Source organism: Symphalangus syndactylus, chromosome 2 (genome assembly GCF_028878055.3).
Source record: "Symphalangus syndactylus isolate Jambi chromosome 2, NHGRI_mSymSyn1-v2.1_pri, whole genome shotgun sequence".
NCBI classification, from domain to species: Eukaryota; Metazoa; Chordata; class Mammalia; order Primates; family Hylobatidae; genus Symphalangus; species Symphalangus syndactylus.
The window spans coordinates 109,406,848-109,424,386 of NC_072424.2; the positions used below are offsets into that span (position 1 = coordinate 109,406,848).

The 17,539-nt window shown below is 35.9% G+C and overlaps 1 protein-coding gene across 8 annotated transcripts in view; it reads right to left on the minus strand.

Annotated features, from left to right (window-relative positions):
* The window catches only part of MED23 (mediator complex subunit 23), a 42,538-nt gene that overhangs the window by 1,165 nt on the left and 23,834 nt on the right, over positions 1-17,539 (minus strand). For 4 of the 8 annotated variants that reach the window (XM_055264213.2, XM_055264212.2, XM_055264238.2 and 1 more), the window contains 14 exons: positions 17,312-17,454; positions 15,866-16,040; positions 15,052-15,215; positions 12,864-12,988; positions 11,383-11,588; positions 11,116-11,296; positions 9,348-9,518; positions 8,778-8,994; positions 6,929-7,165; positions 5,844-6,009; positions 5,227-5,299; positions 4,155-4,369; positions 2,428-2,548; positions 1,569-1,700 (listed from right to left, as the gene is read on the minus strand). In XM_055264213.2, the coding sequence (XP_055120188.1) occupies positions 1,569-1,700; positions 2,428-2,548; positions 4,155-4,369; positions 5,227-5,299; positions 5,844-6,009; positions 6,929-7,165; positions 8,778-8,994; positions 9,348-9,518; positions 11,116-11,296; positions 11,383-11,588; positions 12,864-12,988; positions 15,052-15,215; positions 15,866-16,040; positions 17,312-17,454 (2,326 nt within the window). The remainder of the gene's footprint in view (positions 1-1,568; positions 1,701-2,427; positions 2,549-4,154; positions 4,370-5,226; positions 5,300-5,843; positions 6,010-6,928; positions 7,166-8,777; positions 8,995-9,347; positions 9,519-11,115; positions 11,297-11,382; positions 11,589-12,863; positions 12,989-15,051; positions 15,216-15,865; positions 16,041-17,311; positions 17,455-17,539) is intronic. The other 4 variants (XM_055264232.2, XM_063622287.1, XM_055264220.2 and 1 more) reach the window with 3 other exon arrangements.

Here is a 17,539-nt window from a genome sequence, read left to right on the forward strand (position 1 = left end):
CATTTAAAGCAGGATTTACACATATCCGGAGACAATAAATTAAGGAGTGTCGTGGGGTAGATGAGAAGTTTATTAACATGTTCTGTGTTTTAAGAAAAGCAGATACAATTATTTCTTTCTGGCATGAGAAACAATACGTTCTCCCTCACACACACCCCTTATATATTATATATGCATGTCTGTCCATATACCATATGTATATCCATATATATGCATATACTTACAAAAGCATATCCACGCATCCAGCTAGCCAGTCATCCCACTACCAAAAGCTAGCAGAGTTCACACTGGAAATTTTATACATCCAAGTTGATCATTCTTTTAAAATGCCATCTTTACAGAAGCATGAAGCATAATTACAAAGTTCTTTGAATAACTTATGTTTGCAACATTTATCTACAAAACTAATTAATTATTTTGGTTTTGATTTACACTTGGAATTAACTAAATAATATTAGATCTGCTCTTTTGAAAAACACTAAGGAGACAAACACATCAAGTCGTTTCACAGCTTTCTTGGCTTTACTCAAATGCTCTTTGACCTTTTCCTTTCTGTACTCCCTTGTGTTAGTTTCTCAGGCCTAAATGTAAAGAATACTTTTTAAAAAAAAAAACAAATAAACAATTTCTTTTACAGTTTCTCTGCATGTTCTGTGTTGTAACAAAAGCAGATATGATTTCTCTCTTTCTTACATGAGAGAGAACAGGTCAACTCTCTTTGACACTGCTGCTGAGACATAAAGGAGTCAACCTCCTTGGTATCTCAACCTAAAGTACTGGGAGGGGTAGGAGGATGGACTTAACTTTCCCTATCTGTCCTACCTCCTCCACTCCTTTAAAATGGCCCAGATTCTGTTTCCTACACACAGGAAACTCAGTTATGACTCAAGGTCTTTTTCTACTTTCAGACATCCCCATTAGGAAGTTCCTCTTCATATGCTAAGTCAGGATGGCCTCCCTTTAACTTTACCAGAATTCATACATGCTCTAAAGTGACACAGAACAAATCTAATAACTATTCCAAACGAAAACCCTCCAAAATGCTGAGGTCATAAATAATTCCCTAGGACTTCTTTCTTCAGGATAAGCATTCCCATATTCTTTAAATGCTCTTCATGAGTTAGTCTCTAGTCAGGATTAGTCTAGAATCCTGACTTTAGTCTTCTAGTTATGCTGTGGTTTGTCTAATGTCACCATGAATGTCAGGAGAAGTAGGACCTCCTTTACTCATAACACAACAACCTCTCTGCTCGTATTTCAACAGCCATATCCCACTGTTTTTCCCTAATAAGATTACTTTAATTAACCCTCTAGGTCTTTTTCAGATGTTCTGTTGCAAATATCAAGGGGGAAAAGTACAACAAATTATAACATGTATTTACTTTAATACTACATCTAGAATAATATGCTTCTGTTGCCTAAAAAGGTCTCATACCCACCCTTTTTCCTTAAAAGAAAAAAAATTAGACAATATAAAAATAATCACCCAAACCAAAAAAGTCTATTACTATATGTTCAAGTTTTCTAAATTAAACATCATTAAAAATAATTAAACAAATTCAACTTACTTGCTCTTTCACGCTGTCACCAGTAAACATATACTTCATGTGATAGAGGAAGTCACAGATGGGATCCATGTAATTTAAATGGGTGCTACACTGGTCGACATTTAGCAGCATGTCATAAAATGCCACACCAATCTATTTAACAAATAACGTAAAATTATTTAAGTGATCAAAAGTGACTCAATAATTCAGCATGATGCAGCTGGGCTCCATGACAACACTAGCACTGGGGGATACTGTCTTTGCTGTAGAACTGTCATATACCATATACACCTCTATGCACACGAGATATGATATGGCTTACATTTATAAAAGAATCTATAGTGCTACAAAATGCCCCAGACAAGGCTTAAATAAAATTTCTCTTCATAGTTTAGTAATTTCTTTTAAAATTAAGAGATAAACAATCCCCTTTCTAGACACCATCTCTCGATGTCTGGGATAACTCCACTCCTAGGGATCCTTTGGATTATACTTTCTTAGTTCCATTTGGTAGCTCTTGCTTTAAGGTTCTACTCCTGGGTCCTTTCCTTGTTTTCGACATCTTGTTAGAAGTGACTGACTTCATCCATTCTCATGATTTTAATTAGCTCCTCTGCACTGTAAGATCTCAAATGTACTTCTCCATCCTTAACCTCTTCTCAACCTTCATGATGGGCGTTTCCCCTGCATCTCCAATTTAATACATCCCACCCTAAATTCATTACTGGCGCACTAAGTCCTCTAAAATTGCTCTTGGATCCTGTTAAACTAGTTTCACTACTAATGGCTGTGACCTGCAGTTTCAATAACACTGGTAAAGAAACCTAAATAGATACTTCAGAATTTAATCATGTCACAGGAAACCCAGATTATATTTTACCTCTATCATACAACGAGTTCTCTCTTGCTGAAATCTTTGTAAAAATGGTCCAACAAGATGGTATACATAAAGCAACTGGAATTCAGTCTTCACTATAGGAAGAAGTACTTCAGTAAGAAACCTAAAATTTGAAGATAAAAATAAAAATCTCCTGTGACTTGAAATTATTTTAATTGTTTGAATTTTGTTCATACAGTATTTACAAAGTATTACAATAAAATATAATTTTTTTTAAAGTTCCTTTTAATTTAGTAACAATAATATTTCTAATTCATCTCACATCTCTCACTGGCTATTACTTTCACTGGATTATTTTTATTTATTTATTTTTTTGAGACAGAGTCTCACACTGTTGCCCGGGCTGGAGTGCAGTGGCGTGATCTCGGCTCACTGCAACCTCCGCCTCCTGGGTTTAAGCGAATCTCCTGCTGAGTAGTTGGGATTACAGGCGCACGCCACCACACCTGGCTAATTTTTTTATTTTTAGTAGAGATGGGGTTTCACCATGTTGGCCAGGATGGTCTTGATCTCCTGACCTTGTGATCCACCCACCTCAGCCTCCCAGAGTGCTGGGATTACAGGTGCCTGCTACCACACTCAGCTAATTTTTTGTATTTCTACTAAAGACGGGGTTTTAATCAGATTTAAGTCATTCTTAATTGTAAAACTACTGATAGGTGAATTATCTGAAATAAAAGGAGAATAACTAAGAGAAATGCCACTCTCAAGAAACTTTAGTCTAATTAATACCATTATTATGGTCAAGAAAAATAATCAGGAAAATAGGATAATATCAGTTATTCAGTTTAAAAGGTAACTTTTGGGATATATTCTGGGAAAAGCATGCATTTGACTAAGCTTCTTCAAACTATAGTGGAAAACTAGATTACTAGATTATTACTAGCACATACAAGTCAATTTTTAAAAAACAATTCTGAAGCAAAAGGAGCTTTCTGATTAACTTACTTTGCTACTTTGCAAGTTGTTTTTTTTTTTTTTTTTTTTTTTTTTTTTTTTTTTTTTTTTTTTTTTTTTTTTGAGACAGAGTCTTGCTCTGTCACCCAGGCTAGAGTGCACTGGCGTGATCTCGGCTCACTGCAACCTCCACCTCCCGGGTTCAAGTGATTCTCTTGTCTCAGTCTCCTGAGTAGCTGCGATTACAGGAACACACCACCACGCTCAGCTAATTTTTTTATTTTTAGTAGAGACGGGGTTTCACCATGTTGGCCAGGATGGTCTCGATCTCCTGACCTTGTGATCCACCCATCTCGGCCTCCCAAAGTGCTGGGATTACAGGCATGAGTCACCGTGCCCGGCCGCAAGTTGTTCTAATGAATGAAATATATACCTCATCTGTTAATAAGATTAGAAAAAAATGAAATACATCAAATTTCTTTTTTTTTTTTTTTTTTTCAGATGGAGTCTCACTCTGTCACCAGGCTGGAGTGCAGTGGTGGAATCTTGGTTCACTGCAACTTCCGACTCCCTGGTTCAAGTGATTCTCCTGCCTTAGCCTTCCGAGTAGCTGGCGTTACAGGCACACACCACCATGCCCAGCTAATTTTTGTATTTTTAGTAGAGATGGGGTTTCACCATGTTGGCCAGGATGGTCTCAATCGCCTGACCTTGTGATCTGCCCACCTCAGCCTCCCGAAGTGCTGGGATTACAGGCATGAACCACCGCACCCAGCCTATGTCAAATTTCTTTAAGAAATTATTATACTTACTTTGGAATGAGAGAAAGTTGTCCGATGCTAGAATGGTGCCACACGGCATGTGCGAGAGCTAATGTATAGCTACAACTCATCTCAGAGTAGGACTGATGACAGGCAGTGAAATCAAAGAGGCGGAATGGATAGCCAACCCACTCTGTTTCAGACGTCAAGCTGGGGCTGCTGATGATACTCACAATTCGATCATGAAGAACAATCCAATATGGCTCCTTTAAAATCAGAGGAAAGCTAGTGAAAAACATCACTTATCCAGCATTCCACCCCAAAGTCTAAAATAATAGTGTTTTCTCATTCTTTAAAGTTTTCTATTTTTCCAGCTTCTGCACAATACAGTTGGGTGACTTTGTAACTGGTCAAATTAAGTCAGTAACAACCTGGGAGAAGTACCTGTGAGTTAGGGGGCTCCATACATATATCTGTCCAGCTCATTTAGGTACCTGATATATACTATGCAGTAAATCAATTAATTTATCAAACAATAAATCTATAGCTTTATTATTTATTTAAAAATAATAAACTTTAAAAAAATATGTGTGGAGGTCAGAGAAAGGAGTCTTCACGTGAGCCGGAAAAGTCAGGGAAGGCTTCATTCACTGAGAAAGGAGGCTCTAAGCTAGCAAAGAATGAATAGGCTTTAGAGAAGGTGATGGAAAGAAGGTTCTGGAATAAGAAAAATGTCTTATTCCCTCACATTCAGAAGTACCTAAAACATATCTTAAGCACTATCTGCAGGAACAAAGGCTGTAGATATACAACATGTTAAGTGGCCAAGAGTAGATCAGGCTATGATGTAAAAACTAAAGTTGGATAGGTAAGGTGGTACCAGAAAATGCAGAAACCTGTAAGTCACATAGATATATTTAGATCTAATACAGAAAAGTAAAAACTAGTCACTGTAGATTTTTAAAGCAGTAATAATATGAAAAAACTTTAAAAACATAAAATACTTCATTAATTTGCATGACGTCCCGTACAAGGGCATCCTATATGCATCTTTTTCTTTTTTGCTGACATAAAACAGCTGGCTGTATTTCATCACTAAGTACAAACACAATTATTAACTCACTGGTAGGGCAGTGATGATCAAACCAATTGCATTCATCCATGCTGTAATGTTCTCTCTTGGCACTAAAGGCTGACTGCAACCGGCAAAAAAGAATTAAGTATGAATTTATAAAAACATTTTAGATGGCTGACAATGGATCTTATTTTTAAAGAATATATCTAATTCAGAGGATTGACAACAAATCCATTTCAATAAAACAATGGAGAATTTTTTATTGAATAAAAATGTAATATGCATGAAAGCTCAAGAAGGCTTTTTTAAAAATACTTCCTCCCCAATCATTATCTCATACTTCATGCTAATTTTTAAAAGAATCTTGAAATCTTGAAAACAAGATGAAAAGAATCTTGTTTTAAGTGACAAGTTAACATTATTCCTATATTAAATGTCTAACTGCTATTAACGAGTAGAAGTAGGAACAAACCCGGATCTTAGGATCCTGTCCAGGGCTCATTCCATAACTCCTATATCACAAAGACAAGATCTGGAACCAGAAAACAGTCCTCATCCAATGTGCATAACCCTTGCGGCAACAGGTTTGTCTTAAAGTTCCAAATAGAATACCATTCTGTTTACAAATAAACAACAAATCTTACTGCATGAACCAGAATACATACCTTTTTAGGACAACATTTAGAAGGGCATTCCCAACCTCTTTGCCTGAAACTGCCAAGGCCATGAGCTCCACACAAGTAACATGGAGAGCATGGGCAGCTGGGTTGGGAAACTCATTGAATCTCCAGTCACAGTTTGGAAAGGGACCAGGAGATTTGCCAGCCATTGGTGCACACAGTTAAAGCAATAACAATTGGACTATCTCATCTGATTGTCAATTTATCTGATTATGAGCTGCCAAGAAGTGATTTATTTACACTTAGGGAGATGAAGAGGCAAATACAAACCAAATACAAATGAGTTTGACATGATTGAAATGTGTTAAGAGCAACCATTTGATTAACGACAGGTATAAATGGTTGGTCTTACAGGTGGGTTCTTATAAATATGACATATAATAGCCACAGATGCAACCAAGGTATACCTATGTTTCATGAGCCTATTTCTTTTAATAGTTATAAGACATTAATATGAAAATTATTTTCTAACGAGTCATTCTTTTGCTTCAGAAAATAAATTCATTTGTGTAGGAAAATAAGTCATGCTCATTTACGTAGAATTTCTCTACCTAGTAAAATAGTGGTATGGTTATAGACATTAAGTATAGAGTGATAATAACTGAAAACATAAAATCAAAATGAAGAAATAAACATCCAAGTATATTTTCACTAAAATATATCTTTTCAATAAAGAAAAACACATTTTATCATTTATTATTTAATACAAACATTAAAGTAACAATATCCTACGTTCTCCAGTAGCACACAGATACATGTGCTACAAAACTTAGTAAGTAAGAATAAGATTTTTTCTTTGAAACAAATCTCCATAAAGTCTATTTTTAAATATAATTTTTTTACCACTTATCCTCAAGTTCTAACATATAAATTTTAATAGAATTTCAGCCTATCTGACATGATGCTGCTAATTTAAGATTTCAAACCTTTACAGAGATGAAAATGGAAGTGATCTTAAAAAAAATTAAAACCTTGAAATATATTAAAAATTACTTTAAAAGAAAAAATATGTTCTCACAAATCAAAATACTGTTATTTCTGGGAGTCTAAAATCACAATAAAAAGGATATTATCGACTAGTCTGCCAATCAATCTGCAATAGTAGGTGTCATCTGGAACCCAAGGATTTTCCTCTCGTGCATTCATAGCGCATTTCAGGTAAGTGTCACTTAGACACCAGCCCTGCGGTCGATTATCCTTGAGAGAGCCAATGATTGCATGGACGAGTTTTCGTTTGAGAAATGCGCGGTCTCTCAGGTGCATTTCATAATAGTGCAGAGTGTTATACAGATAAGTCACTGGACGATCTGCCAAGAAAAAAACATACCACCACAATGTTTAACTGGTTACGAATAACTGTGAAAAACTGATAACTGCTTTCCAGATAACTGAAAAACAGCTCAGAAGATTTATGAAACAACTTCACATGCTAGGCAATTGTATACTATGAATATTTTAATCTGAGGAGAGGCAGAAGGCTCAGAATGTTTCTAGTAATATACAGTTTGTATTTATATTTGTTTTTATTTAAGTGTAAGCAATTCCATTTCTGAAAATTTATCCTGCATAAATTTTAATCCCTTGACATACAAGGGATGTCATTGCAGCCCTGTTTACACTAGCGAAAGATGAAAAACAGCCTAAAAGGTCAAAAACGGGGGGCTGATAAAGTAAATTATGGCATGTATGAGGCAGCTGTTTACGTACTAATACAAATGACCAACCCTAATACCTGATAAAGTTGAAACAAACAGGACACAGAACAATATGTGTATTATATTTTACTTGTGTTAAAAACAAACAAAAAAACCAGCCAGGATATCTAAGAGGGGATGGCAAGAGACTGGTAACATTGGCTGCCTACAAAAGAAACTGGCTAGCTGGAGGCCAGGATGGGACTAATTACCTTTCACTGTGTACTCTTCCCCATCAAGTACGTATATTACCTCATCCAAAAGAAAAATGTTTTTAAAAGAACGCTCACTTGAACTTTATGCCTATTCTATCATGTTAACACACAATTCATACTTCTGCTTTGAGGGAAGGTATCTGAAAGATGAAGCAGGACTGCCCACCAGACAAACACTTTGTTCCCATAGTGGCTGCTCCAGGACCTTCACATTTCTGTCACTGACCCTGCCACTCTCCAGTTACTATGCTTAAAATTTTAGTTGTCTTTTTCTTTCAATATTCTCCTTATAACCAGCCAATCAAGTCCTGTTCCTTCTTTTGTGACCATTTGTCCCTTTTCTCTCATTTTCAATGCAACCATTGTTGCTTAGATACTAATCACAAAACTGAGCTTTTTGACATGTCCTTGTAATGGCTTCATCCTAAGACTGCTGCCAACTATAACTGGATGTACCTTTCTGAAATAATGTTTCCTATGCCATGATCATACTCAATAACTTCCAGTTGATTATTATCTGCAATTATAAAATCAGCCTAGCATTCAAGGTGATCCACAGTCAGGTACAATCTGTCTTTCCAACCTTATTTCTAGAACTCTCTGGTAAGAATTTTCAGTTCAACCCAACGTAGCCATTTTTCTTCAAATATACCTTATTTTATCTCCTCCATGACTTTCCCCAAATGATCCCTTCTGCCTCGTATGCTGTCTTTTCCCTGCTGCTGCTATAAATTGGATGCATCAAGTTCAAATCCTACCCACCCAAGAAGGCTGCCAAGATCTGTTTAGTTTACAGTAACATCACCCTGTTCTGAACTCATACTTTTGTTTATATTTTTATGTTGTATATTTTATACTTCATGGCACCATCCATAGTACTTATCCTCAAAACACTTCATTTTTAAAATAATTAAAATAAAACCTTTAGAGCCACTATTACCATGTGATCCTGCCCATCCTACTTTTGATAATGGAGATATTAGATGAAATTAAAATTTGAAAAAGCTCACCATGAAATTTATATAAGCCTCCTAGGTGATCCAGTAGAGTCTCCAGTGATTTGGATACTGGAAGCAACTCTAAAAATCTGTGGATTACTATATCAAATACTGGAAGGAATCGAAGACACACATTCCCAAAATAGATGGGCAGATAGGGAGACTGGATCTGTACAGGAGGATCCACCTGTTCTGCGAGGCCTTCAAAATACAACTTCTCTGGATATTTCTGTGGAATTGAGAAGATGATAAATGGTTAGAGCATTTAAAAAAAAATTCTCTTTAAAGAGCTAAACATGAAAACATTGTTGAGATTTTTTTTGCAAGGAAACATTTAAAATTATACTTGATTATACTTTACTTCTTTTTATATAAGTACTTATGTCCACTAAAACTGTAGTTTCAATTTATTCTCAACATTATAGAAACTCTCAAACCTTGAAGAAGTTCAGAGAGCTAACTTACTTCTATATAGACAAGAGAAAAAACATTAGAACCAGAGAGAAAACGGCCAAATCAATTCATCAAATACTCAAGTATGGTTTTAAAAGGATTATTTGAAATACTAATTAGAACTAGTACCTTGTGATAATTCATGTGCTTGGTGTGCCAGTCATTCTGTAACCAGTGCTCTGGGGAATTTTCCTTCACAAAGTCACTTACTCGATTTCTAAAATCGTTTGGTTTGAGTAACAGCAACTGAATTATGAAATAACAAACCTGGGCTTCATTTCCTTCATGACTACGCATGGCCTTTGAAAAACAACATAAACGTTATATGAAAATGTTCAACCTGTGTAAAATCATGAGGGCCATCTGAAAGCCTAAATTTTAACAAAGTAAAATCTCACTATTATAATTTCCTTAGACATCTAGTCTATCCCAAACCAACTGTTCAGTATTCCCCAAACATATATGACCTTTCTTGCCTATTTTTGGCTTACTACTCCTTCTGCCTGGGATGTCCATCTTTATTTTTAAAAATTTAATCTATCTTTCACATCTATCACCTAAGCAGATAAGATTTCTCACTGTTTCCTAGAAATATTTTTTCTACACCTCCATCTTATCCTGATATCTTATTGATTTATAGATTTACATTATTTCCCCTAAAATATAATAACTACTTTTATATCTATGCTCCACAGCTAAGGGGTTAATGTTAAACTATGCCAGTCCAAATATCACCACCATAGAATTTTTTTTCAATGTAGCATTTTCCAGCCTACTTCAGTATCTTTTTAAAGAAATCTACCGAAGGCCAGGCACTGTGGCTCACACTTGTAATCCCAGCACTTTCGGAGGCTGAGGCGGGCAGAACACAAGGTCAGGAGATCGAGACCATCCTGGCTAACATGGTGAAACCCCATCTCTACTAAAAATACAAAAAATTAGCTGGGTGTGGTGGTGGGCACCTGTAGTCCCAGCTACTTGGGAGGCTGAGGCAGGATAATGGCATGAACCCGGGAGGCAGAGCTTGCAGTGAGCCAGCATCACGCCACTGCACTCCAGCCTGGGTGACAGAGTAAGACTCCATATCAAAAAAAAAAAAAAAAAAAAAAAAAAAAAAAATCTGCTGGAAATAGACATCAAAGTCAGGAGAAAAAAAAAAATTGGGGGAATGGTTGTTACCAAAGTGTACAGAAATGGTTATATTAGCACTCTGTAAAGAAACACAGTGACTTACTGCTACTTCCTCCCTCTGGTGGGAGTTTTGGAAAATCAACTCAGGGTCTAATTGCTCATATTTTCAAAGTATCACAAGGCTAGGACCACATCTATTTTATTTACTTCTGTACCTTCTATACATAGAACACAGTTGATATTCAATATGGACTTATTAAATGAATGAATAAGGAAATTGGGGCTGGAAGCAGTAGCTCACGCCTGTAATCCCAGCACTTTGAGAAGCTGAAGAGGGTGGATTGCTTCAGCCCAGGAGTTCGAGACCAGCCTGGGCAATATGGAGAAACCCCATCTCTATAAAAAAGTTAAAAAGAAAAAAAATTAGCTGGGTATAGTGGCATATGCCTGTACTCCCAGCTACTTAGGAGGCTGAGGCAGGAGGAGATTGCTTGAGCCCAGGAGGTTGAGGCTGCAGTAAGCCATGATCACGCCACTGCACTGGGCGACAGAGCGAGACCCTGTCTCAAAAAACAAACAAAAAAACAAAAACAAACAAAAAAAGAAATTGGAGAATTTCTAGCTCTTTAGGGAAGTGAAAGCAATGCTTGATATAGTATAAATTCATTAAATCCTTCAAAGCAATATAGAGCAGACCGGCATAAGATATATTAGTCACACATCTTGATCTAAAAGAGAATAAGCTTAGAAACATATTTATTCTTACCAGGCAGAGAATTAATCTGTCCAGTGTAACAATGTTATACTTCCATACCATGTCATTAAGAATTTCAATGCATTTATTGAGTTGCTGACCCCCTGCTGATGTAGAAAACTCATATACCAGGAAATCTGCAAATGTCCTCACATGGGCTACCAAGGCCCTGGCTCCAATTCTCTCTAATACTCTGGAAGGCAGAGAGTAAAACAGAAACTCCATTGTTATATGGATACAAGTTTGCCAAATGGAATGCAAATTAGGTTTTTGACTTACCTATAGCCAATCTGATTAATATGATCTGTTTCCAACAGCATTTTCCAGAGAAGACAAAGAAAGAGAGGAGGGGAGCCCTGCATAGAGAAGTGGGTAATAATGTCGTTTTCGTTGCTCATTGACTTCCACTTCCTATACTCCTCCTCCACATTTTTTTTCAGATTAAAACGGCTTTCCTGAGGCACATTATTTTGTTTGAAGAATGCCTAAAAAGAGGATCAGAAGTTTATTTCATTGGTTATAGTAGAAAGAGCACTGGATATGGAGTTAATAAACCAGTTCTAGACTTGGTTCTGACATTAATAAACTCTAGGTGACCTTGAGCAACTCAGCAATTAAGGCCTGAATTTCTGTGTCTGGAAAATACATAAGCTTGACTAGATTATCTCCAAGATTCCTTTTCCTAGATTTCCTAAATGGAAATTCTAAGCAAGCCTGAATTCAAAGCTTCTTCAATCATCTGTTGATACTTCCGCCAATCTTAAAAAGAAAAAAAAGAATGAAATGTGTCTACCCTTTGGCTACGTATGTTAGTGTCTTTAAGGAAAATCCATTGCACTAGCCCAGTGATTCTCAGAGTGTGGTCCCAACACCAGCAGTATCAGCATCATCTGGGTCTTACAGGAAATGCAGAATTCTCAGACCTTATCCCAGATTTCCTGAATCAGAAGCTCTGTGGCTGGGGGCCCAGCCAACTGTAGCTTAGCAAGCCCTCCAGGTGATTTGGTAAATTTAAAAACCAAATGCTCTAGCCCTACCAGGACTTATGAAAAATGGATGTTCATCATGCCTAACATTTTTTCTGAAAAGGAGAAGACAGATGAGGTTTGCCTTTCTCCCTATTAGAAAAGCCAGGTTTACAGTTTTTCTGTGATTAAGAAAAAAATTCAGTGAAGTGTCATATTATGTGCACTCTGTGAAGCTCCATTACATTATAATTCTCCCCAATTCAGTTCTATGAGAGAGAAAAAAATTTTCAGGTACTATGTTAATTTTCATGAGATTCTAAAACCATTAACTATTTTTTTCTCTTTTTCAATTTTTTTCACTTTTATTTTTTTCCTCTTTCTACTCTTCCTCCCCTTAAAACTGTTAACTAAGATGAAGCCATAATAATTAAATTTTTAGAAGCACGTCCAGTACCAGAGTAGGACACCGAACAACTTGAGAGATTTTGTAAGTAATGACTTTTTTTTTTTTTTCCCTAGAGACAGGGTCTGGCTCTGTCACCCAGGCTGTGGTACAGTGATGTGACCATAGTTCCTTGTGACCTTGAATTCCTGGGCTCAAGCCATCCCCCTTGCTTCAGCCGCTCAAGCAGTTAGGACTAGAGGCTTGTGCCACCATGCCCAGCCCCTAAATATTTTTTAAATTAAATAAAAGCTAATTTTATTCAGAAGTCACCAAGACTCACTCTAGAATACCATTGTGAATGGGAAGAAGGATTTCATGTGTCAGTAAGTAATTCAAGACCAAATTACCTGTAGTGGGCCTGGAAAACAGCTCAGGGTGTGTGAAGCCCAATTATGTGGAGTGAAACTCATGATGGTCTGAAGTATGTCTTTACACCAAGTTCCCTGAATTGAATCAGAGCCTGTAAAAAAATCTAAACATAAACAAATAGATGTAATCCAGATATAAATGATTATATCCACAATTCATAAAAGATTATAGCGAAAATAATAATTATGTACACTGAGAATTTCATTGCAGTGCATTCATTGCTTAACTAGTTATATTCAGCTTAGAACCTAAATTTGCTTAGTTTATGAGTGATCTGGATGATCACATTAGAAAATATGAGAACAATTTAAGAAAAGATGACAAAAGACATTTGGAATCTTTCTTTTTTTGAGGTTACAGAGTACCAGTGATAACAGTAATACAAGCCCACCACTACTGTTCATTTACTTTGACATTGATTTAGTAGTACGTTATTCGGCCAAGGGAATAGAAGAAAGAAAGATGTCTTTTTTGGGGAGTGAAATAATTACATAATACATGTATAAATCTCAGAATTGAAGAGGGTTCTTTACGTAAAACAACATAATTTACATAAAAGTATTTGAGATTGCTAAAATCAATAACTATCTCTTTAAAACATCAGTTCTAAAGTGTGGTCTGTAGACCTCTGGGTGATTCCCCAATAGCCCTTCAAAGATTCAATGAGGTCAAATAATAATAAGAAGATATCATTGGCTTTTTCACTTGATATGAGCACTGACGGTGCAAAAGCAATGGTGGTAAAACTGCTGGTCCTAAGCACAAATCAAACAGTGGTGCCAGACTAGATGAAAGGCTTTGTATTCTCCACCACATGCACTCAGTGAAAGAAAAGTGCCAGTGTCAATCTCGACATCTATTTTTAATATCATATGTAACAAAAGGGGAAGCATATGCCTAGTGTTCCAAAGTTTGATGGGTGTCTTGAGGAAAAACACTTGTGCACTTGTGTGACTGACTGAGCACTGAGTTAAATCAGCTGCTTTTTTTTTTTTTTGAATTCCAATTTTACATGAAAGAACGTCTGACAGAAAACTATAGCTAGCTAGACTTATGTATTTAGCAGACATTTTCTTGAAAATTAACAAAATGAGCTTGTCACTTTAAGGAAAACAAATGATAGCAACTTTTACCAATGATAAAATTTGACCTTTTAAGTAAAAATTGAAATTTTGGAAAACCTGTATCTACCATGACATGATAGCATTCTAAAACTTAGATTTTTCTAAAAAACTTTGCAGTGATATTAACAAATGTAATTTTCTGATACTGTAAAAAACAAAATGTCAACATTTGCTAGATCTACATAACTCAGTGAACCAGTATTTTCAAAATGAATAATTCATGAAGTTACAAAACATGCATGGATTTAAAAATCCACTAAATGTACAAAACAGATGTACAGATTACAATGTAACAAAGTACATGAAGTTCACTGGGGGTTTTGGATTCCATATTGCAGCTAACCTTTAAGCAACTATCATTTTTCCATGTGATGTCAAAGAACATTCCCAATTATCTGAAAAGGCTATTAAAATACTCCTCTCTTTCCAACCTCATCTGTGTGAGGCCACATTTTTCACTTACTTCAACTAAAACTTCAATGGATTAAATGTCTAAGCAGATAAGAATCCAAACTATGTCTTCCTTTACATCAGCTATTAGAGAAGCAAAAATGTGAAACAATGGCACCTCTTCTCACTAAAGTTTTGCTTTAGAAAATATACTTTTTTTATAACATCATATATTAACATGTAATGTTTATTATTGCTATTTAAAAACAAATTAATAAATATTTTTAAACTTAATTTTAATATCTAATAGAATAAATATCCATAGATAGAATCCATACAAACAGAAACTCTTTGGGAATTTCAATTTTGTTTTTAAGAGTGTAAAGCAGTCCTGAGACCAAAAAGCTTAAAGTATTACTACTTTAAAATTATGGAAGATAGCTGAAAACTGATGCTCAACCCAGTTATTAATAGAATGACGGTACACAAAAGAGCTTCCATAAATGAGTGAAATAGTGAAGATATCAAAACAACTGGCTTTTTTCAAACAAATTAAAAGTATCTTTTTAGTATGTTATACCTATAGTAATTAGTAGAATCATGGCACACTTTAATTCATCTGTTGTTGTTTGTAGTCACATATTCACCGTACCTGTTACATGAGTTGCTCTAGCCAAGGTCAATATCAAGGCTCGGTTCAGTTCTTCAGATTCTGCTGATAGCACTGTTTTGGGATCACTAAGGAAGCGTGTAAACTGCGGTTGTACCTCTGAGCTACCTAACGCTGTTATAAGCCTGAGAGCAGTGCTCTCGACACTGAAAAGTAGGAGAATAAAAAGAAATGTAAAAAAATTTCAGAATTATGGAATTAAATCTAATTCTAAGGTTAATTACAATGGAAAAACATGCAATCTATAACTATCCCTTCTTTAATTAAAAAAAACACTTTTGTGTGAGAATAAATGTTGCTTAATTTGTTTAAAAAACCTAATGTGTCCAATTTTTTAGTGAAAATCGTGACTTTTTACACATTTGAAAAAGATGGCTTGTTGCCTATAGGACTAAAAAATTTCACCTGGAGATACTGCATTTCAAAAATTACATTTTTCTATCTAAAATATATTTTAATTTAAAGCAAAATCAATGTGACATGATACTTTAACCATAATCTGAAGTATACTTAAAACCAGCATTCTAAAGGACTAAGTTACAACGTAATAATAAATACCCTGGAAGTACTAATTCTCAGTCCAAAGATCCTAAAGGAAGGACTCAACTATCTCAAACAGTTTCTATTTAAAAAGCTGGACTCTGCTCCTGTACTGGAAACAAAATACTTTAGAAGCAGAGAAGTTTTATGACAGATGAATTAAAAAAAAAACAACTATAAGGTAAAGGATTAAGAACCTCATCTCCAAGAAAGTTTCTAATAAATCTTAAGGAAAGATGGTCTTCAATGAGCTCACCAAAGATGGAGCTGGTTCTGGTTTGTTTGTGCAACTGCAGCCAAAGTATGAAGATGACTCAGGAGCTGAACTCTGTAATGAGGCTGAATATGATGCATCCGGTAGCTAAACATCTCAAGGAGTGTGTGTAAGATCCCCCATGCATGTGATTTGAAAACAGTTGGCAAAAGCTGACCTGGAGGAAAAACACAATTTAAGGTACCAATTATTAAAGGCTATGCATGAAAAGATATTTGAAGAAAGTCACATTGAGTAAAATATAAAGATTTGATTGTGAAAATACACACGCACACACACATATATATTCTCCATATTTTCTTATTTTCTACTTTAACAGTAAGGAAAAATTCAGATCCTAACTATAATATCAAGTTTGCTTTTTTCCTGGGATTTGGCAATTGATAATCATGTTTATCTGGAAAAATAAAATGAGACAAGATATGAAAAAACATTAATCTTCTCAATTCTGGTATCTTTTAAATTATTTTTAGACAGTTAATGTTCCATACCTTTTGAAGTATGAGGTTCATTTTTTAATACAAAAAATTGTATTACACCTGCCCTTGTTTCCTCCTACACCCAAGAAAGTTTTATTCAACAATCAGTTATCTAAGAAGAGTTATTGTGGTTAAAATTGAGACTATGCTGTATTCGTGAAAAGCTGGAATTACCATGAATCAGAAAAACACTTCTATATTAGAAAGTATCTATTATTGGCCGGGCGCTGTGGCTCACGCTTGTAATCCCAGCACTTTGGGAGGCCGAGGCGGGTGGATCACGAGGTCAGGAGATCGAGACCACGGTGAAACCCCGTCTCTACTAAAAATACAAAAAATTAGCCGGGCGTGGTGGCGGGTGCCTGTAGTCCTAGCTACTCAGAGAGGCTGAGGCAGGAGAATGGCGTGAACCCGGGAGGAGGAGCTTGCAGTGAGCCGAGATTACACCACTGCACTCCAGCCTGGGCGACAGAGCGAGACTCCGTCTCAGAAAAAAAAAAAAAAAGTATCTATTATTTCAGAACTATACAATAAATAAGACATTATAATGTATCTTCTGCAATGTAGGAAAATTCCTTCTTTATTGCCAGTCAGCCTTCGTATGCACTGCAGGACAGCATTACTGCCTCAGGCAGAATACATTTGCATGAGGACAGGGACCAGGTCTATCCTGCTCACTGCATCCCAGGCACCTAGCACATTAACCTTTTCTTACCATTTTATTTAAAAATGCAACAAACCCCCCGACTCTCACACTTCCTATTCCTTTTTGCTTTATTTTTCTCTATAACATGTATCATCTGACATATTGTATATTTCATTTATTTAATGTCGCCCTCCATAAGCCTGGTGGTGACTTGTTCTCTGCTGTGTCCCCAGGACCTAGAAAAGTAACTTTAGAGTTAATGAATGGGTTAATAGTTATAAACACCAGAAAGTCCTGTCTTACTGATAAATCCTTTGATGCCCAAAGACTCTATTTCCATATAGACCAATAAACGACTGTAAGTTTCCACTAGGGCTGGAGCCAAGGCCACACTGGACTTTGCATGAGCAAGTTTTATCACCCTGGTTGCAATGCTGTGAATAAGGCTGAGGAGAAAAAAAGGGAAGAAAATAAAAATCCATATTTTTGATATAAGCATAGGGGCTACTCTACTTAGAAGTAACTTAGTAT